Source organism: Glycine max, chromosome 9 (assembly GCF_000004515.6).
Source record: "Glycine max cultivar Williams 82 chromosome 9, Glycine_max_v4.0, whole genome shotgun sequence".
NCBI classification, from domain to species: domain Eukaryota; kingdom Viridiplantae; phylum Streptophyta; class Magnoliopsida; order Fabales; family Fabaceae; genus Glycine; species Glycine max.
In genome coordinates, this window is record NC_038245.2 from 38937077 (window position 1) to 38959739 (window position 22663).

The window sequence follows — 22663 nt, forward strand, 5'->3', positions numbered from 1 at the left end:
GGTTGCGGATACATATCTGCTTCAACAAATTCTTCATGTTGTTGAATTGACGGTACTCTAGGAGGATCCCCTTGCTGTGCCGGACTCATGAATGGGTGCAAGATCATGTAAAACCAATCCAGGTAATCTGGCGAACAGTGGCCAGACACTGCACATAATTGCCCTACAGGCGCAATGTAGTCACCAAACTGCATCCATCTATCATCAATTTCTGCAGCAGACAGCGAAGACACAACAGGGTGTGACGGAATAGTCTGGATGTAGTCGAACTGTCATACAACCCTCTCCGGTCGGTGAATGACCGTCAAGGGGCCCCACCAGAGATGACCGAAAAATAATGAGATGATCTTAAATCCTCTAAATGAACGGTGGTCACCGAAATCCAACACACCGCGTCAAGGGTCAGTCTATCCAGACGCCTCCGATACATGGAAACGAGCAGTGCCTTGCTAGAGGTCCAACGACATGCACGCAGTCTCATCTCGTTGTAATCCTTGGCAGCAACAATGGAAGCAACGGACGGAAAATGCTCGTAAATCCAACACTAAATATATTTTACAAACATATTTATTAAAATACACGACAACATATAATAATAAACTTCAATGAAAAAACTTTTTGTGACCCATACGGATCAATGATTCGTATGACCCGGCAAAGCTTCACAAAAAATTCAAAATCGACAGCAACAACCATCCAAAAATAGTTGCAAACAAAAATACAATCATGCAACAACATCATAATAGCAAAAAATCAGTGAACGCTTGAACAAAATCACTGAACGACTTCAAAGGAAACGAACCACTTACCTGGAAGACGATTACCCAACGATCGGAACAAAACCAGAACCACCACCAACGGAAGAAGTGAACGGCGAAAGAACATCGGAACAACAACAACCATGACCGGACGACCGGAACACGAACGGACGACCGTAACACGCGCGTAGGCAAAAGAAGAAGAACAAGCGGATGAGAGAAAGATGAAGAGAAAATAGCGCCATATGAAATGTGAGAAGCAAATGCACTCTACGGACGACTAACTTTAGGATTTTATAGTAATGAGGTTAAGGGCATTTTCTACTTTTCATCATCGGTGCTGGGTGTCCCAGCAAAAATGCTGGATACACCAAGTAACACCCTTAACCTTAGAGTTTGGAACAACACCCCCACAAAATCATTTTAAATATTAATTTTAAAATAATATTATTTTTGTCATAACTTATATAAAAAAAATCTTTATATTGCATCGTCATTCATTCATTAATCCGACAGAGTGACAATCCATATAGGCATAGCCGCATAGGCCAAGTCACACAAATAACACAACACAAACACAAACCTTCAAAAGCCACAAAACACACACTTCCGATCGAAGAGACACCGCGTCAATTAAGGTTACCTCACACCCTCTTCTCTCTCTCGACAACTTCTAGGGTTTTCTCTTGCTTACTCTTTTGCTGCTCCCATTTTTTAATCCATTTGCATTTGCATTTCCCTCTTCCACTCTTCGTTCCGTCTGTGTTGTCGATTTCCCTATTTTCTAGCTCTTTCACATTCGAATGTTGTGTCAAATATTATTACTATTACGTTAATTTGCTCTCTCTCTCTCTCTTTTCTAGAACCTTTTCAATTCGTGTTTTCTCTGCCCCAGAGTTTGAGTTGGATAGTAAGGATTTGAAATTTTCTAACTTCACAAACTGCAATTGTTTATACTTTTCAATTTCATCCACAATTATCAAATTAAATTGGGTTTAAGTTTTCCTCCTCGGCAGGGAAAGAAATGTTGTTCCCTTTCCCCGAGTTGTTTAGGAGGTCGTGTATTGAAATTGGCTATGTTTCTCATTATTTGCTTCGCTTTTGGCTAGAATATAGGTAATTTGGTTTGGAGTTCTATGATAGTGTTGTTGTTGTTGATGATGATGATGATGACGTGTGTGTGTGTGAGAGAGAGAGAGAGACTTTGGCTGGAAACTAGGTCATCTGGTTTGGAGTTCTATGATAATGTTGTTGATGATGTGTGTGTGAGATTTAAGTTTAGATTCTGGCTAATTGGCATTCAATACTTAATTCCAGGGTTGTAATTATAATTGTACTGCATGTAAGTGCTGTGCGTGATAGAGAATAAAAAATTTCTTATTAGGTTTTATGTTTGCTGTGGTATGTGTTAAGTTCATATTGATAATGTTGAGGATGTTGCTTTGTCGGTTATTGTCGTGTTGACTTCTCTATAATTGTTTCTCTTTGTCGTGTTTCTCATACGTTGAACTTGAATGCATATGAAAATTGTTTTCGGTGTAATAAATTGTTGTGGGGTTATATAAAAAATTCTGATCAGGTTTTATGTTTGTTGTGGTATGTGTTAATTTGATGTTGTTTATGCTGAGGATGTTGCTTTGTCGGTTACTGTCTCATTGACTTCTCTGTCATTGTTTTTCTTTGTCGTGTTTCTCATACATTGAACCCCTGAATGCATATGATTGATATGAATTTTTATTGGCGTGATAAATTAATGCAGCGTTATATTGTTTCCATTGTTGGCTTGCAGCTACTGACTTCTGAGTAATGCATGGACGGCAGAGATAGGAATTGTTTTGGCTATTAAATTACTTTCTTTTGAGGTTTATGACTGTGTTGGGTTTTCACTATGAGTGGTGTTCCTAAGAGATCTCATGAGGATTCTGTTCATCAGTCTTCAAAGCATCCACATCAAGATTCAGGTACATATTCCAAGTTGATGCCATCAGTTTCAAATGACCACCATATTCCTTATGATATGAGTCAGGATTCCCGGGTGGCAAAGACAGTCCGTACTGAACCTCGTGATGCAGATAGAAGATCTCATCTTCATACAGTGTATCGGATGCCATTATCTTCAAATGATTCTCATGCAGATCATCCCATTGGACCTGAGAGCAGGACAGAATCTAGGGATTTTAAGGAGAGTAGAGAACCCCGGTTTGAGAATCGTGATACGAAGACAGAGAAGAAGGAATTGCATGGTGAAGCCAGAAGGGATTCTCAGATTGCAAAGAGTGAGAAGGATGTGCGAGTTGATGGCAGAGGAGATGATAACAAGGATATTAGATATGAATGGGATGGCCATAATGATTCGAAAGGTGACATTAAGACAGACAAGGATGGCTATGGTATGGTAAGCAGCAGCAGCCACTTGAATTGGAAAGAATCAAAAGAGTATAGGGGTAAGAGATTTTCTGATGCCCCTGGTGGGAGTTTGGATTCCTGGCATACATCACGTGGAAATACACCAACCGAAGTTGGAAAGGACAGTTCAATGGCAGAAGAAAGAGACTATTTGGAAACACATGAGGCTGTTGGGGAAAACAAAATTGATTCTAAAAGTGAAGATAGATTTAAAGAAAGAAAAAGAAAGGATGTCAAGCATCGGGATTGGGGGGATAGAGAAAAGGAGAGAAGTGATCGCAGAAGCACTACGCCAGTTAACAATAATAGTGGTGACAACAAAGAATCTGCCAAGGAAGATAGAGATGTAGAAAAATGGGAGAGGGAGAGGAAAGATCTTCCAAAAGAGAAAGAAAGTTCAAAAGAGAAGGAAAAGGATCATAGCAAGAGGGAATCCTTGAACGGAATGGAGAAAGATGGTTTGAATGATGGGAAGGAACTTTGTGAAGAAAAAAATACTGAGCTAGAAAATGTGTTACCAGAACAAAAGAAACAGAAAGATGTTGACAGCTGGAAAAATGTTGATGGAGAAGTTAGAGAGAGGAGAAAAGAAAGGGATGCTGATTTAGAAGGAGATCGGCCTGATAAGCGCAGTAAAATTGACAAGCAATCAGAAGATGGAAGTGCTCACGGGGAAGGAACTGGAGAGAAGGAGAGGGAAGTCCATAATTATAATGTTCAACATCGTAAAAGGATCCACCGATCAAGGGGAAGCCCTCAGGTGGCCAATCGTGAGGCTCGTTTTAGATCTCATACTCAAGCTCCAGACAATGAAGAGTATTTTCTTTTCCTCCACCTTTCTTAGTTACTTGTGTTATAAGAAATAACTTACATACCCAATAAGTATCTTTTCATTTCAAGTATATTTTTAATTCGTACCGTGTGATTTTGTAGTTATAAGAGATGAAGCTTCAGAGTCCTGTTAGAAATTTAGAATGATTAGATATTCAATCCTTTGTAAATTTTCTCAATTGCATCTGGGAGGATGCTAATGATCTAATGTCTACCTTTTAACATTTTCTAGAGGTAGCACATAGTAGTTTACTATTGCTCATGTGTATTTTGCTAGCCTGAAATTTGTAGGAACTACAAGTGAACTTGTGGGTAAACAACTTAACATTAAGTGTATTTGTCAGCAAACAAAGCAGTGGTGTAAGTAAGCACATTCAAAAGACTAATGCTCCTAATTCCTAAATATAATAAGGATATGACTATTTTTGTTCTTTGATCGGCCCACACTAGATGGGTCTCTAATCCATGTCTACTAGAAAGAGAAAGGAATATGGACAGACATGGAAATAAGAATTCTGTTCGAGAAGAAGTGGAGGGATCTGACAGAATGCATGCTGTCGTGAGGAAAATAGTGGTGGATAGGCTAGGATCATGGCATCATGCAAGAAAACGTGATTATGAGGGGTCCAGATGGGGTGAAGAAGGGTATTGCGTAGTGGTAGGGGGAGCAGACTGGTGCCAATATGGGCAAGGAGGGCAATTTGTTTTCTCTGTTCTTTTTTCTTTCCTTATTTGTGTTTCATATTTTCACTGTTGCTATGCTCTGTAATCAGGATCTTGCTCCTAGAGTTATTTCCAAAATATCCTTGTGAAATACCAATTCTATCATTCTCCCACTATTTTTTTTTTTATCAGCAAAGATAAAATATATTATATATATAGTGAGTACCAGAGGTACCAAACAGTACATGTAATTAGATTAGCTTGCCAGCAACATGGTTCCAAGCTCAGACTAATAGCAGTCTCGCAAGGAACCAAAGCTAGGTATTACAAAGACCTACAACACCCACTGTCTATGGTTTCTACCCCCCTGAAAATACAAATCCTGCTGCTATGTTAGACGACCAATAGCTGTAAGTGAGAGCAAAGTCCTTCTCAAAGTTCTTCAGCCATGTCCATAATGTAAAAATAGCATCCTCCATTAATTTGTTTCCATCAAAAGTTTCATTTGAGAAGATGATTTTATTCCGGTGCTGCCACACTGTCCATGTGAGGGCCAGCCACCAACTTCTCCATCGGTTAATACGAATTTTGCTAGGAAAACAGAATGCATGCTGGGAAAAGTGCTGCCACGGTTTCTGCGGAAAAGCTCCATGAAGGTTGACCCATTTCATAGATTCCCACCATAATGGGAGTATTTTGTCACATGTTAGAAATACATGCGCTTCGTTCTCCTCAGAATTACCACAAAATGGGCATAATGGATCATTAATTGCCACCCTTCTCCTCCTCAAATTTGCCTTCGTTTGTAGTCTCTCCTTTAATAACCTCCATGCAAAAATAGTGATTTTAGTTGGGACTCGAATCTTCCATAACTCCTCAAACATCCACCCATTATCCTCCTCAACATCCACTCCATTGAGCATATTATAAGCGCTTCTTACCGAATATTGTCCAGTAGGCTCTGCTTTCCAGATCCACTCATCTTTTTTGTGAATCTGGATACTGCTACCAGCAACTTCAGAAAGGAAGCAATCTGCCATCTCAAGCTCTTTGTCGAACAAGTGTCTTCTCCATTTAAATTTCCACTCCCACCCTTTGTCTGTTTGCTGACCCATCTCCTGAATATAGTTGTGCTGTTGGTCTGAAATTAGGTACAAACTGGGGTATTTTGCCAGCAGCGATGTGTCTCCAAAGCCCCAATGATCCTCCCAAAACTTGATTTTAGTTCCATTCCCCACCTTCCATGTTAGCCCTCCCTTTAACACCATCTCATGTTGGGGATTATGAAGGGCTAATTTAAGATCTGCCCACCATAATGAGGCATTATTATCGATCGTTGCTGCATCAAGACCCCTCCAACCTCCATATTTTGAATCCAGAATCCTTGCCCATAACTCTCCATTGTGGTAGAATAAATTCCACTTCCATTTAGCAAGTAACGCAAGATTGAATTTTGTGATGTCCATTATTCCCAAGCCTCCTTTGTTCTTTGGTAGACACACGTCGTCCCACTTGACCCAAGCAATCTTATGTTTGTCTTCTCCGGCACCCCAAAGAAACCTTCGTTGTATACTGACCAGCCTATCTGCCACCCTTCTAGGAATCCTGAAAATTGATAAAAAAATAGATTGGAATAGAGGTTAGTATTGACTGGATAAGAGTGACTCTCCCCCCAATGAGATATGCCTTTGTTTCCATTTTGCTAGTCTCCTCTCACACTTGTGGATAATTGGTTCCCACATCTGACCCTTTCTCGGGTTTGCCCCTATCGGAATTCCCAGATAGACAAAAGGGGTGGCCAATAAGTTACAATTTAAGTACTCAGCTGCAGATTGCTTCCACACATCAGGCATGCCAATAGATCCAAAGCTACTTTTGGCAAAATTAATTTTTAGCCCTGACACCATTTCGAAAGCCCTCAATATGATCTTGATTGCTTTAATGTTCTCCATTGTCGCCTCGCCAAAGAAGATGGTATCGTCCGCGTACTGTAGGATATTAACATCCACCTTATCTCTCCCTACAAAAAAACTTGTGTAGATATTTCTCTCAATGGCTTCCCTCATCAGCCCATTTAGGTCTTCTGCTACAATATTGAATAGGAAAGGCGCAAGGGGGTCCCCTTGCCTTAGGCCTCTAGAAGGGGAAAACTCTTTGGTTGGGCTCCCATTTACAAGAATGGAGATAGATGCAGAGGCTAGACATCCTTCAATCCACATAATCCATCTAGGGTTGAAATCCATCCTTCTCATCATATAGATTAAAAACTGCCATGACACGAAATCATAGGCTTTTTCGTAATCTACCTTGAACACAATGCATGACTTTTGCTTTCTCTTAGCTTCCTCCACCACCTCATTTGCTACAAGGACACCATGTAATAAGTGTCTGCCTTCAATAAAAGCAGACTGTCTTTCGTCAATAATAGATGGCATCACCTTCTTTAATCTTCTAGCTAAGATCTTACTAACAATCTTGTAAATACATCCTATTAACGAAATAGGTCTGTATTCCGACAGCTGCTGCGGGTCTAGCACCTTAGGTATTAAAGCTATGAATGAAGCATTACCACCCTTCGGAAAGATACCATTCACATAAAACTCATCAAGGAAGCGGAGGAGGTCAGGCTTGATGATTTTCCAAAACTTCTTAATGAACTTGAAATTTAGACCATCCGGGCCCGGACTTTTATCGCCTCCACATTCCCAAATTGCTTTTCTCACTTCCTCCTCCTCAAATCTGCCAACCAACATGGCATTCTGCTGCTGATTGACTTTCAGAAATGGAATTCCATCAAGAGTTGGTCTGATAGGCTCAGGTTCATTAAATCTTTGCTGGAAAAATTCTCTAACTGCCTCCTTCACCCTTTGGGGTTCAGTCACCCATGAACCTTCAAGCATGATACCTTTGAGCAGATTTTGTCTTCGAGACGCGTTCATCATAAGATGGAAATATCTGGAGTTACAGTCACCTTCTTTGATCCACCTAGAGCGAGACTTTTGCCTAAGTAAGGATTCATGTGAGTGGGCAGCCACCCACAAGTCTTCCTGTAGCTGCCGCCTGGTCATCATTTCTTGTGGTGAAAGCTGTCTGTCCATTGTCATCTGTTCAAGTCTGTTTAACTCCTCTTCCAGCTGCTTTACCTTCTTGAGTGTATCCCCATAATGCTCTTTATTCCATACCTTCAATCTACTTTTCAGTGTTTTTATTTTTTCTTTAAGTACAAAGCCTCCCCATCCACTTTGATGACCTGATGTCCAACATTCTTTGACCACATCCTTAAAGGTTTTGTCTAACAGCCAGCAGTCAAGAACCCGGAAAGGTTTGGGTCCCCAATCAATGACTTTCGATCTAAGAATGATTGGACAATGGTCAGAGAAATTTCTGTCCAAAATGCTTTGAGTAGTATCAGGCCATCTAGTCATCCAAGCCGGTGATAATAGAAATCTGTCCAACCTGCTTTTAACTGAACCATTCGGTCTATACCAAGTGAATTTTCTTCCCAGCCTCGGAGCTTCTTCAACCTCCAAGTCAGCTATCCACTCATTAAACTCCTCTATGCTATTATCTCCCTGCTCCCTGTAACAACTACCAACTCTTTCATCATTGTTTCTTATATTATTAAAATCCCCCATAATACACCATAAGTCCCCATTCTGTGAAGTCTTTAGCTGCTTTAGAGTCTCCCAAAGTTGTCTTTTGCCGTGAATGTCACATGGAGAGTATACATTGACAATACATACTTGTTGATCTTCCTTAAGCCATTTTCCAACTAGCATGATGTATCCGCTGCCTATGTTTGACGATTGCAGTTTAAACACCTTTTCACTCCAAATACATAATAACCCACCAGCTGTGTTATTCGCTGGTTGCGATTCCCACCCAATCTCCCTGTCTCCCCATAGAGCCTGACATGCACCCCTGTCAATGCTTTCTCTCTTAGTCTCCTGAATACAAAGCAAATCAATTTGTTCTTTGTGGGCCATTCTCCTGATTGCAGACCACTTTATTCCCCTCCCTAATCCTCTTATATTATAAGAGATAATATTCATGATCTCTTATCCCTATCTCCCAACCTGTGTGCTTCCTTCAAGTCCCTTTCCTCCATTTCCTCTATTCTCTCAATTATTTTCTGTTGATCCAGCTCCCATGTCATCCCCAGCTCCTTTGCCTTGTTCCAAATAGTTTGTGCTTCCGAGGCCTTGGAGTTATCAGTTTCGTGATGTATGAGAGTCCCTTTAACTTGGAAATCTGCTTGCTGTCCGTCTTGCCCACTTACGGAGTTATTTCCGCTACAAAGCAATGTTCCTTCAGGCTCTGTCATGTGCTGCTGTCGGGCCTTTACTTGTAGTTCCATTGGGCCTGCTGTGTTTTGTTGCTTTTGGAACCTCCTTCTTCTTGAAAAGAATTTCAGCTTAGTGTTTGTGTGAGCAGTTATGCCATGTGGGCTGTTTTCACTAGAATTTTTTAGTGTGGGGGGGGGGGGGTGTAAATAGAGGAGCCCAGCCCAATATCCCCCCCTTCTATTCCCAACTGGTTGTCACATGCCTTCTCCTTTCCTTTAATATTATCCACTCCTTCTCCTTTGTTTCCTTTTCTGTGATAAAAGCTGTCCTCCTCGAGCTGCACGTCACCACCAACCTGCTCCCCTTTCTTCTTTTGATTTTGTTGAAACTCCCCTTGCTGAAGCTCCGTTGCTGCCTCCTGCGATATGACGTGTTGGGTCCTCTTTTCGTTGCAGGTATCCGTTACAGGGACCGTCGGAATTCGAAGCTGTGTCCGCTGAACAATGCTGTTATCCATTGGTCCAACATCAATGGATGGACCTTTGGGTAATAGTGGACTTGGAACTTCCGGCGCCTGCAATTGGTATGCAGCGATGGTCCCTGCAGTATCTTTGGCCGGATTCCTTGCCGTCTCCAACATATCAGCTAGGTTCCATGTTCGAAACCTGTCCTCACCTCTGCATGGATCAAACGATTCATTTATCGGTGATCCAAAAGCACTATGGTCAGATTCTATTTCCTCCGATGACCATTTCGTTCGCCGTCTCCAACACTGGCATGTCTCACCACTACGACTTACTTCCTCCACAACCTGCACTCTGTGAGCGTCCCCCCTTATGTCGACGTTTATCGTATGGTGGATTGCTGGACCCCGCGACGTACGAATTAGCACCCTAGCTCGATCCATCCTACGAGACTCTTCTGTATCGTCGTCGATGTCCACCATGTCTCCTAGCACCGAGACAATCCTCTGAATGTTCTTCTTATCCCAAGCTTCAAGAGGAATGCCCCAGCAATGGACCCAGGTCAGTCTATTCCCGGGTCGAAGGCTAGGGTGCCACTTCTCCAGGGAATAGAACAGTGCTTCTGCCTTCGTTATCTCCTTCGCCATGCACTCTGCCATTTTATCCGTGAGGCCCAGTAAGAGCACCATATCACCCCCAATATACTTCGGGGTTATATCTTCTCCAAAGTCCCACAATGGATCTTCGTCAAGTCTATCATACCATCTTAAGTTTTTCAGGCGCCCAACCCATGTGTTCCGCAACCATTCCTTATCAGTCGCCGTAATGTCAAGCTGAAGGGATGACTGAGGTTCTCCTCTTTGATTGATAGGTTTGCTCGAGTGGCTATTGTTGCGCTTTCCTCTAGCCACCACCTCCGCATACGAAGTCATGTCCGTCGAGACTTGATATTGTTTCCTGTGCAGGTTTTCGTTCTGCTTCTTTCCGTCCATCCTTTCAGGTTGCATTTGTGCCCCTACCTTCCTTGTCTCATCTCTCCCATATTTAGGTACATTGACATACAGCCTCAAACCTCCTATAATTATCTGGTCCAGTTGCTTAGCTAGCCTGTGCGCATCCTCCACTCCAGTGAATCTCGCAAAACCGAATCTCCAGCCATTTCTATTCCTTTGCTTAGAAATAAAAATCTCCCTTACAGCCCCCCACTTCCTGAACTGGTTCCAGATGTCCAGTTCTGTGACACCTTCAGCTATACGTGTGAAGTAAAAGGACGAGATATCATTTTTGTCCCTCCAGTTAGCTCGATTGTAGCTTAGTTTTTGGCCATCCCTGTTGCCATCGTGGATCCGATGGGGAACCCGAAATCCACTCGCTCCATTTCTCTCGGTGTTCCTCGCTCTATACCTAACCCTCTCCCACTCCCCAGTGTTTGCCTCTCTGCACTCTCTCTCGCTGGAGTTTCTCTCTCTAGACATTCTCTCTCTCTTACTTAATTGAGAATTTGTCATGCATCATTCATTCATTCATTCATTCTCCCACTATGTTATTTGGTTTTCTTATATATGGGCTTTTGAAGGAACAAATTCTTCAAAATCTTTTTTTGTTTGAAAAAGAAATCTAGTTGCAGACAGTAAGCCATCAAAGAATGGTTGTTTAAATATGTTTATATGCTAAATTGAAATTCAGGTTGTTGATGTAATAGTTGTTTTTAAACTGAAGAATTTTTGTTGAAGACTAAGAATATGTATAAATGTGGTTACTATTGCACATCGACAAGGACTTAATTTTGGTTTCTTCTCTCATGTCAAATTGTCATTTTTATTCCTCTGTTTGATTTGTACTTCACTAATACCATTTTGATTTTTTGGATTTACAGCCCATCTTACTGTTTATGTTTTTATTTTGACAACTACTTTCTGTTTCATTTATCTTGCAGGTCTCAAGGTACTCTGTCATATTTTATTTTATCTGGCTCAAAACTATTTGGCTTGTCATAAATTTGTGCCTTCATTTCGGGTCTTGACAGAAATTGCTCTACTTGGTCCATTGGCTTATGTGATGCATTCTCTCCTTTCAGCTTGGCTCATCTCCTTTACACTTCCTTTTCAATGTTTTGTATTGTGTCATTGTGTGATGGTTCCACTATAATGTACTTGTTGATGAAATGAAAAGGATAAGAGGTGGATATCTTTCTATTCATTATGCCCATTATATTATATGCGAGTTCTGATATTTCAGGTAAAGCAGAAGTCTCTTCTGTTGTTTATAAAGTTGGTGAAAGCATGCAAGAACTGATAAAGTTGTGGAAGGAATATGAATTATCTCAATCTCAAGTTGAAAAAAATAGTGAAAGCTCTAATGGTGGCCCCACTCTTGAAATCCGGATACCAGCTGAGAATGTTACAGCTACAAACCGTCAAGTGAGATCAAACTCTTTGTTATTATAAAATTTAGTTCAATGCATTGGGGGCGGGGGGTTGAGATGATAGCTTGTGTTTGTGTTTTACATTGATGATTGTTTCTACTGCTTTCTTTCTGCTGGTGAGGTCTTTGTTCATGTTTTGCTTTCTTTTGTTTGTTTATTCTTGTACAATGTAAATTATGGTATATTTGTTATTGTTAAAGAGAAGTTTGAGGACTTTGGTTCATCATATTCATGGCTGATGATTGTTTCATGAATTGATTTCTGCACTTATTTTTCTTATAAAAACACTTTGTATGTCCTTTTCCCCCTCAACATTTTTCTAGTTTCCTTTTTTTTTTTTTTAAATCTTATGTTTGTTGTTGTTCATGCAATGGAGCAAATTCTGTAGTCCATTTTATGATTTTTTTTGGGGGGGGGGGGGTCATGGACAGTTTTTTTGTTTATTCTTCTTTTGCCGTTGGCAGGAATTTGTTGAAGTACTTTAGTTAATAAAATGATTCGATGAAATGAAAGTCTTATTTATTTATTTTTTAATTACATCCATATGTTTAAATATGAAATTCAATGTATGAAATTTAAATATGCTAGTTATTGATGCTTTACCTAGCTTTGAGAATATATATTATTATGTTCAGGTTAGAGGTGGCCAGCTATGGGGGACTGATGTTTACACTTATGACTCAGATCTTGTTGCTGGTATGTGTTGTTGCAAAAAGGTTGCAACTAGCTTTTTATTGCATTGGACTGGACTTGATGTGTTTGAAATCAGTACTGATTTTTCATTTTTGTTGCATAGTTCTCATGCATACAGGTTATTGTCGCCCAACAGCTTCTCCACCTCACATGGCTGTACAAGAGTTGCGCACAACCATTCAAGTGCTACCTCCGCAAGATTGTATGTCCTTACATGAATAATAGTACCTTGGTGCTGCTGTGTTAAACTTAAATAACATTGAATTGCATCTAAGTAATCTTGAATAACTGGGAATAAATCAATGGTAAAATGTCCTAGTTTCCATATATGATAAATAATTAAAATCTCCCAGCTGAACTTGGGCTTGCCATTCAGTAGTTTTGAAAGGATTAGTAGTTGTTCTTTTAAGAATATATAAAATTGAACTCAAATTATCATACTTAAGATCGATTAGCCATTATGCAACTATTTAGGAAATTTTGATTTGGTTTAAACTTATGAATGCTATAGTTGAAAATTTTGAGTTTCGTTGTGGTTCTAAATGTTAGTGGTGACTTATGTAGTAGTTATGTACCAGCAGCAGAAAGAAGGAGAAAGAGAAAGAGTAGGAACTATTTTATTATTCATACTCTTAAGACTTCTAACTCTGAATTTGCCTTAGTACAAATACCATTCAGGCTTATCTGCTTACTGAATTGTTGTACTTCTGAAAGGAGAACAAATAAACATATAACTGGTTACTTGATTGATTACAACACTGAAATGCATGCTCGAGTATAACTCAAGTACAAAATCATTTTGTAAATTGAAGGAACTTTAGGATAAAGTTGAAGGTTAAAAGGAAGATAGAGTTCATTCAAGTATAAATTTGCCGAACCTAGTTGAAAGTCTCAAATGCCACAAAAAAATGGTGGATTATCAGTTATGTGGAAATTTAAATGATAGCAAGCAATAAGAAGACTAGGGAAATTTTAAATCTGGTGGGTTATCACTGAGGTTTGGACCCTTGGTGTTTGAATTTTATAGGGACGGGTTTGATCTGAGAGCTACTCCATCTATCAAAAGAAGAGGTTCTTTTTGTATCACAAACAGTCATGTCTACTGCACCAAGCACCACTTCAGACTTGGATAATTGTGTGTGCATCATTTTATATCTATATATATGTACTCTTCTTTACTAAGCGTAAATGAGGTAGTTTTGTTGGTTTCTCAACTTTGCAGTTACTGATATTGCTTTTACCATTGAAGCTCTGTTCAAATATTCTAAAGATATTTTTTGTTCAACTTCAGCCTATATTTCTACTCTGAGAAACAATGTACGTTCCCGTGCTTGGGGTGCTGCAATTGGTTGTAGTTATAAAGTTGAGCGGTGCTGCATCGTAAAGGTAGTAATAAAAGCTGTGCAAACTGTAAAATCCTTCTTCCTTTGAACTTTTGCCCTGAAAGTCATTTGTTCTCTTCATTGAAACATCATCTACTTTAGATGCTTGTCATATACTAAATTTGTTTACTATTTTCCATTTCAAATATTATGATCTTTTGTTTCTTTTTGATATATCTCATTCCTTTTCAGAGAAATTGCTAATTAGTCATTTTTTAAATGCTTTACTTACTGGTCACATATTGTGTACTTCTAATGAGGACATTATTTATGGGATGTAAAGGGGGTGCTTGTGCTTGGAATGGGTCTTCACTTTGCATGTGTTCACATTGTTACCTGTCTGTTTACAAGTTCGTTCATTCTCAATTGAACTAGGTAACTGCATAAATATTTAAAACTTAATGGCGATTCTGACTGCTTTATTTCTTTGGTCTTCAGAAAGGAGGTGGAACTATTGATCTTGAACCTTGCCTTACACATACCTCAACTGTTGAGCCTACCCTTGCACCAGTTGCTACTGAGCGGACAATTACTACTAGGGCTGCAGCTTCGGTTTGTCCAATATTTTTATCTTATAATTGACAAACCTTTTCATACTGACCATCAAATTAATAATTTCACATTCTATGCTCATCTTATTTGGCATGGCCTTTGTTCTTCAGAATGCATTGCGGCAGCAAAGATTTGTACGCGAAGTTACAATACAGTACAACCTCTGCAATGAACCATGGTATGCTTGTATTAATTGGCAAAGTACAGTCTAATACAATAACATTGTGTTTTAAGATGGAGCAGAAAATATCAAATCCAAGTTTGTGGTATTTTTGTAACATGAAAATGTCTAGGCTCCGAACATTGGCATTGCAGCTTGGTTATAAGAGTTTGGTTTGATAAAACTTTTACTTTTTTTATTTTTTGTTTTAACATGTATTTACTAAAATGCTACTGCATTTTGTTTTCACTGTATTGTGTACAAACTTTTGAAAATAGGAAACAAAATGATAACAAGGTAGTTTTTTGTAATTATTTGTGAAAATGTGAAATGAAAATAGGAAACAAAATGATAACAAGGTAGTTTTTTGTAATTATTTGTGAAAATGGGAAATGAAAATAGGAAATGTTTTTCTTTTCCAAATCAAACTGGTCCCAATATTCCTTGTTCTTCCTCATTTAGATATGAATGCAACAGTTCTATTTTGTAGCTTGTCTTGTTTTTAGTATTTATTAATTAATAATTAATTATATTGCTTATCAGGATCAAATATAGTATAAGCATTGTTGCTGACAAGGGTCTAAAAAAGCCACTCTATACATCTGCTCGTTTAAAGAAGGGAGAAGTTCTTTATCTGGAGACACACTCCTGCAGGTATTTTCTACATGGAAGTTCGTCCCATAAGAAAAAATTATCTGCATTAGCTGTTAAGTGCCACATGTTACTGCAATGTTCTTATAAATGTGAAACTATATTGGACTGCGTCTCCTTTCATTAATTGCTCCTTAATCCATTTGAGCAATGTTTTCATGTTTGTCTTCAAACTCAAGGGCTCTTTAAGTCAAGAAACATTAATTATGAGTCTAATCTTTGCAGATATGAGCTCTGTTTTACTGGAGAAAAGATGGCGAAGGCTATACCAGCAACTCAGATGCATGACCTAGATACAGAGAAGTCTCAAAATCACCATCACCATCCCACAAATGGTGACAAAGCTGATTCTGATAATGTTATGGTTGATGTATTTCGATGGTCTCGATGTAAGAATCCTCTACCCCAGAAACTGATGCGCACGATTGGAATCCCTCTGCCTCTTGAACATGTGGAGGTATTTTTCAATCAACCTTTCATCTCTTTTCCCTGGGCATGCAAATAATGTATACAGAATTTTTTCTCCTCAATTATGACTTATGAGAGTAACTCTTGTATTACTGTTGAATATTTTCATTTGCCTGTTAGTCTACTTACTCGTTTGCTTAGGTGTACAACCTATGAAATGGGAGAGGATGGTAGCGTGTTTTTAGAAGGTAAAGGGGAAAATCTTATGGTAGGTTTTTGGAGGAAATCAAACAAAATCCTACAGACCCAGTACCTGTTACTAGGGGTGTAAATGGGCTGAGCCAAGCATTAGAAATTTAGGCTTGGCTTGTAAAAAAAAATGAATGGCTCAAGCTTGGTTCATTTATTTAAATGAACCTAATTAAAAGCTTGGGCATGGCTTGTTTAGCTCATTCATAACCTAATTGTTTTTTAATTTACGAAAAAGTTTCTTAAATTATTTTTTAACTTTATCAATTTAGTATTTAATAAAACATTTTAATACTATATAATAATCTACAAATAAAAAATGTGCTAAATATGTAGCATGATATTGTGAAATTTATGTAATTTTAATTTTCTATGATATGTATATAAACGAGCAATTTACAAGCTATTAATGATTTAATGTCGAGCTTGTAAAGCTTGGATTTGTTTATTTAATTAAACAAACGAGCTTGATTGAGCATTTAACGAGTCGAACTCAAGTAGTTCACGAATAGCTTGGTTCATTTACACCTTGTTGCCATTGGGCATGGGTTACAAGCCTGTTATCAACTGATCATTGCATCAACTAGTCTGAACTTTTATCTTTTCTCAGTCAGTATGCTGCAGGTCTTATTTTTTTGCTCGTATTTCAGTTTCTGCATAACATCCCATGGCCTTATATGTAAACCATAAATGGTTTGCTTCAACATGTGCAAAATCTCTCAATTTGTGGCTATATATTGTTATTCTAATTAATTTACAGAATGCAAACGTATTGTGTTTCAACTTGATTATAAATTCGAATTCTGCATTTTCTGATGCAGGTGCTAGAGGAAAACCTGGACTGGGAAGATGTACAGTGGTCGCAAACTGGCGTTTGGATTGCAGGAAAGGAATATACCCTTGCTCGGGTGCATTTCTTGTCAATGAATTAGTTCATTGTCCTGTTTTGTTTGAAGGGGGGGGGGGATAGAAGGGGAACGGTGCTGGGATGATGTAATGCATGTATACTTTTGAGATTAAACTATAAAAATTATAGTACCTTTTCATGTAACTAGAATATTTAGTTTTTAATAAAAAAAATTTAATGTTTAATATTTATTTAATTAGGATCTATTCTAGTTCTAGGAGCCTTTGCCTCCCATTCAAAGTAATAATAAAGTATCGTGACATGCGTTCAAAGAATCGTGGCATGGCATCAAAACATTGTATAAGATTGTCCAATTCTTTTCAAATAAAATTGACCCCAACATATAAATACTTTTTTTACCGGACCAGCATATAAATACTATTTATCGTAACACTGAAATTAAGTAGGGAAAACCCAAAGGGGGCGTTTTGTTTCATTGGTAGAATTTTTAGTTCCGAGAATATATGAAAAAAAAAAATCTCATAGTAATAAAATAATTAATCCTAAGTATATATATTATCTGGGTAAGCAATAATTTTATTTTCAGCTAATCTTTAATGCTGGCGGAAGGAGTAAGGAGTATTTATTCCTATGGGACAAAAATCTTCTGAGTAAAAATATACATATTTATTTTTTGTTCATGGTGAATTGTTTCTTACATATCTGATCTGATGTGTGGATAAATATATTTATATCCTGGGTCATACTCTAATGAATTATAAAAGAGTAATAAGTTATCGATCGTGAGATATATAACATTTTGAATACGATTTATTTGTCATTTGTTGATATTGTAATAAAGATATTTGTTTTTATGAAAAAAATAACATCTTTAAAATAATAAGAATGTTTTAATAATTATAATATATATTCCCAGTACAAAATAATTTAATCAAACATGTCTTAATTATTTTTGAGAATATAAAAAATATCATTAACTAATTTTATAGCTAATCAAACACGTTTTTATTAAAATCATTAACTAACATTCCTATATTTTATTTTTAAGAATAATATTTCCAGGTTTAAAAAAAGAAACAAACGTCCGAAAAGGATATGGTAAGTGAATTGTAGAAAGAGCTGAATTATTAAGCCAAGGGAATGATTCTCACACTCAAGACACATATATATGAATACCAGAGAAAACCCAATAATATACAACTTACTAGCAAACTAAATAAAGCTGACAAATGGCATAAATACTTACATAAAAGCCCAGAAGATATACCCCAGCACCAATACATTCTTTGACCATCAGCAAAATTTTGGAATTTCGTATATACTAATAGTTTCGTAGAGTGCTCCACGTTCTTTATACGAAATTGTAGTTTCATGTCCGTTCAAATCTCCAATGAAAAAAGTTTAAATCAAATTCTTTAACTTTTTCTTTTAAACTTGCTATTTTTTACTCTAATTGTAAAACCCAACTTGAGTTCTTAACTTTAGTTTTAATAAGTTCACGATAAACTCACATCTTTAATCTTGATACTTTTATTTATTTAAAATTATTTTTATTTCAAATTAAATAATTAATTCATATAAATTTTTATTTTGAACTAGTAAATATGCAAAAACTATTTAGCAAGTAAGAATATTATAAAACTGGCTTGTGTAAGTTTCATGATTAGTTAATACTTGGTAGTGTAAAATTATTAGTACACGAAAATTAAATTTAAAATGGAAAAACTTCAAAAATAAAATAAAAGTGTATGTGTCATAGAATTAAAACTGAATGATTAATTTGAACACAAACGAGTTTTCAGTGTATTTGTTTTCACCAAAAGACAATTTTCCAAAAGTAGATGCATCTGCCATAGCAAACTAGGAATGTAATTATGCTATTATAAGTGGTAACATATACCTCAGAAATATTTCCATCTAAACCAAGCACCCTTCACAATTCCATTTCAATAAAACTATTATTTGACAAAGATATACACAGCCTATACAAAGTTTTTAAGTTACTCACCAAAATATTGAGCATTGACCAAAACATCAAATCAAATCACATATTAAGGTGGTCATCAGTTCCATCCGGATAGAAGATTGAAGTCCCATCGCCCTCTTCAACAAACCTACATATTGAGTCACCAAGCTATGACACTTCTTCAGCCAAGAGTCACCACTCATCCCATTTAGTTAAGAAGTCATCCCACATAGATGAAGCAATTGAATCCCTCGATGAGAATGCAAGTTGTTCTTGTATTGAAGATAGCATCGGCACATCGGGAAGTTCATCAATATCTGAAATTTCCTCTACTGGAGAGCCCCCAACACTATTGAATATCCAGTCATTTCTTTCTTCACGGCGGATGAAATTGTGCAAAACACATCCAGCTATGACTATATCGCGCTGAATCTGAAAGGAATACTGAGGAGCAAGTTTCAGGATTGGAAATCTAGTTTTCAACACATTAAATGACCTCAGGATAGCATTCCTCAGAAAACAATGCCTGTGATTGAACAGCTCTTTTGCGTTTCTTGGTAATTGATTAGCGCCTCTAAACTCATAATGCTGGTACCGAACCCCTTGGTAAGGAGCAATAAACCCTTCTGTATTTAAATATCCCTTGTCAACAAGGTAATACTTTCCTATGAAATAAATCCAAAGAAAAAAAATACATTTTAAGTTATTACTAACGTAATGTTTAATATTGACAGATAATGAACCCAAAACTACAAATATAATAACAACCAAACCTTGAGGTATTTGAGGGAAATTCTGATCTGGGTTATCAAGGACTGCCCTTAACACTCGTGAGTCGGTGACAGAACCTTCCCAACCAGGATAAACAAATATAAACTGCAGGTCAAATGTGCATGCTGCCAGCACATTTTGAGATAGGATACCTTTCTTATTGCGGAACCGAGATTGATCTTTGGCTGGAACATGAGCCGGAATGTTCATACCATCAATTACTCCTATACAATCCTGAAATTTTAGAGGGAAAGGAGGAAGTTCAGTAAACTAGCACAAATAGTAAGCACAGGAGGAGTTGAATTACATCGAGAGTAGTGAGGGAGGAGGAACTTAAAGATCATTGTAACCTTGAAATATGGATAAAATCTAGCATTGTTGAGAATTTCTGGAGGTGTCTTGAGCTGAGGAGGTTGCAAAACTTCACGTGACAATGATTTAATAGCCTTTAATACATTGTTAAAATGACGGCTAATGGTTTCACCAGAGTGTTGAAACCTCTCTTGAATCACTCTATTGCGCTCATTATGACCAATAACGTTTAAAAAAATTGCTAGCTGCTCCTCTATCATTACGCCAGCAGTATCACGCAACATGGCTCTCTGTCGGAGAATGTCACACAACTTGTGAAATACATGCTTGTCCATACGCAACATTTCCCGACAAAAGTCACCATGCCCATTCAGCACTTCTGTCATAAATTCGCATCTCCTAGGTGATAAACCACGGGCAGGCTGTTTGGTCAGACAGCTATAGTAATGGTATCCAGCAGCAGCAGCAACTAGTTCCATCTCATCCAATTCTAGGTCAATGTCATCCATGCTGATTGGTGTATCTGTAAAGATAAACTTCAAGAACGAATGGTGCAATATAATATCTCTCTCTGATATGTCTAGTTCATAGGTTTGGAAAGCATTACAATCATGCATAAAACAAGTCAAACAATAGTTCGAAAACAAAGTGCTGTTTTTACACCCAAAATTCCAAATTCATAAACTCAGTAGTATAGGCATTAAGCACAAAATCAAATTAGTAAAATTTGCAACTAACATCACTCCTTGCAGTCAATTTAACTGTACAAAAGTATAGGACCATTTTTAACAAAAAAAGAGGAAATTTTCTCAAACAATTCAACTAGAGGAAACACCACATTTGCCCTGCAACCACCGCAATCGTTTTTTGTCCTTAAGAGAGATGAAAACCTCCCGGGCATTAGGGTGGTCCTCAAACAAATCCAAAGCAAGAAAGTAAATCCGTTCATCAACACCTTGCATCTCATCCAACACTTTGATGCACTTGTTTATAGAGAATCTTTCCTCATTCTTCACGATTGCACTTGCCCTCATCTTCGAAGCAGACGCTATCTCCAGCATAGCATCAACTATAGCAGCCCCAGTAGCTTTCCGGCCTCTCTTGCGGACACCGCAAGAATTCGATGGCATGCCAGCCTGACGCTTGTGTCCATCCAACAAGTTCACATCATCTCCAGAGCCAGAAGAAGCATCATCATCTACGTAAGCCATTGCCACTGCAAACATCAACCAATGTGAATGCTACTCACGACTCATATTCTCAATGCAAATTGCAAACCACAACATAACCAAGCAATTATCACAACACAGCATAGCAACCAAGAAACAAAACACAAACAAATATAAAAACCCCATCAAAGGGAAATTCCCAAAACACAAACAGTCCCAGAATCATAAAAAAAAAAAAAACCAAATTCTCGACTATACACAAAAATTCAAAAACCCCAATGGAAGGAAGAATTTTAAAAATTAAAAATAAACTAATAATAGTAAGCAGAACAGACAAAAAAATGATTTTTTTTCTTATACGTTGGATTAAGAGAAAGGAAAAGCGAACAAAAACGTCGTACCGTGTCGGATAATGCTGTCGGATTCTCGAATCAGGGAAAGGAAACTGAGGAGAAATCACTGTCTATGTGAGTGAAGAGATGAACAGAAAAATGAAATTCTTAAACCCTAACTTACTGTGTATGTGTGAGAAATTCTGAAATGAACAAGAGGACGGGAAAAGAATTTGATGCTCTTCTCAGCTTCAAACGCGTCGTTTTACCTGTTACTAATAGTAGTCACCGGTTACTATCGTAGTCTAGTAGCACATTTTTTTAAAGTTGTTTTTTTTATATGAAAAAAAATAGCAATGGTTAATATCATTCTCATTACATTTTGCGAAATTGGAGACTTTCTTTCGAGATATCTATTTTCATTCTTAGGAATAACCTCTAGAATAATATAATGATATAATTATGAGATAAATAATTATTGTAGTTCTTAAATGTATAAATTGATGATAATTTATTCATGAACAAACAAAAAAAATATGATTTAATCCTTGATATGTACAAAATGTGATAATTTTATATTATGATTATATTTGATAAGATATGTGAATTCATTTTTAATTTTTTTATTAGTTGAAAAGTTCATTTAATTTTTTAGTAGATAAGTTTAGGCTTTTTAATGACTGAAGGTAATTTTTTTTTCATTTTTAAGTCGTGTTACGACTTTTAAGTTAAAAGTCGTAAAATCTATTATTACTTATATTTTTTTAAAGATTGAAGTTGTAAATAATTTTATAAACTCGTATCAATTCTTTTTTTTATTTATGACTTCAAAGTCATAGGTTTTTTTAACTCACGACTTCAAAGTCTTAAGTTTGTTTTATTTTTCTTTTTTTTATCTCCACCACTTTGAAGTCATAATAGGGTTTTTTTAACATTTAAAGTTTTTAATTTTATCATTTTTATTTACTTGTATTTTCTTTTTTATTTTGATTTCAATTTTTGTTAAAAATTGTAAATAATTTTATTTAGTATTTTTAATTTTACTTGATTTTAGTTTTATTTAATATTTTGTATATATTTTCTATATGATTTTATTTAATATGTTATATATTTTTAAATATTTTTTATTTTAAAAATTTTATGTAATTTTTGAATAATGTGAAATCTAAAATATCTTTTATATTTAAAATTTTATATGTTTAACATAATCAGAGTAAGTGTGCATATAAATAAGTAGATTGTTAATATTTTGTATATTCAATAACATTATAAAAAATTAAATAAAATTATGTCCATTTTTTATAAATTAAAAAAATA

The 22663-nt window shown here is 36.9% G+C and overlaps 2 protein-coding genes across 3 annotated transcripts; one reads left to right on the forward strand and one right to left on the reverse strand.

The window, feature by feature from the left end:
* The first annotated feature begins 1269 nt into the window (after positions 1-1269).
* Positions 1270-17020, forward strand: LOC100775559 (zinc finger CCCH domain-containing protein 13). Its single transcript, XM_006587332.3, has 12 exons — positions 1270-1396; positions 2548-3980; positions 11345-11352; positions 11647-11828; positions 12469-12529; positions 12630-12728; positions 13818-13912; positions 14347-14460; positions 14571-14638; positions 15164-15274; positions 15497-15728; positions 16750-17020. Exons 2-12 carry the CDS (start codon positions 2647-2649, stop codon positions 16858-16860), a joined length of 2415 nt encoding a protein of 804 aa, XP_006587395.1. The 5' UTR covers positions 1270-1396; positions 2548-2646; the 3' UTR covers positions 16861-17020.
* A 1603-nt stretch (positions 17021-18623) lies between these two features.
* On the reverse strand, positions 18624-21627 carry LOC100811756 (uncharacterized). Of its 2 annotated transcripts, XM_003534010.3 has the most exons (5): positions 21416-21625; positions 20801-21061; positions 19884-20368; positions 19536-19767; positions 18624-19427 (listed from the first exon to the last, which is right to left on the reverse strand). In XM_003534010.3, the coding sequence occupies exons 2-5, from the start codon at positions 21054-21056 to the stop codon at positions 18955-18957; spliced, it is 1446 nt and encodes a 481-aa protein (XP_003534058.1). In that variant the 5' UTR covers positions 21057-21061; positions 21416-21625; the 3' UTR covers positions 18624-18954. The 2 variants fall into 2 exon arrangements, with proteins under 2 accessions (XP_003534058.1, XP_006587396.1); XM_006587333.3 differs by lacking the exon at positions 20801-21061 and having other exon boundaries at positions 21416-21627.
* Between the last annotated feature and the right edge of the window lie 1036 nt (positions 21628-22663).

Coding starts and splice junctions, on each gene's coding strand:
- LOC100775559 (XM_006587332.3), top strand. CDS start 2,647: ATGAGTGGTGTTCCTAAGAGATCTCATGAGGATTCTGTTCATCAGTCT. Junction 12,729..13,817: donor AGTGCTACCTCCGCAAGATT/GTATGTCCTTAC, acceptor GTTCAACTTCAG/CCTATATTTCTACTCTGAGA. Junction 14,461..14,570: donor CTACTAGGGCTGCAGCTTCG/GTTTGTCCAATA, acceptor TTTGTTCTTCAG/AATGCATTGCGGCAGCAAAG.
- LOC100811756 (XM_003534010.3), bottom strand. CDS start 21,056: ATGGCTTACGTAGATGATGATGCTTCTTCTGGCTCTGGAGATGATGTG. Junction 19,768..19,883: donor GATTTTATCCATATTTCAAG/GTTACAATGATC, acceptor CTAAAATTTCAG/GATTGTATAGGAGTAATTGA. Junction 19,428..19,535: donor TTTCCCTCAAATACCTCAAG/GTTTGGTTGTTA, acceptor TTTATTTCATAG/GAAAGTATTACCTTGTTGAC.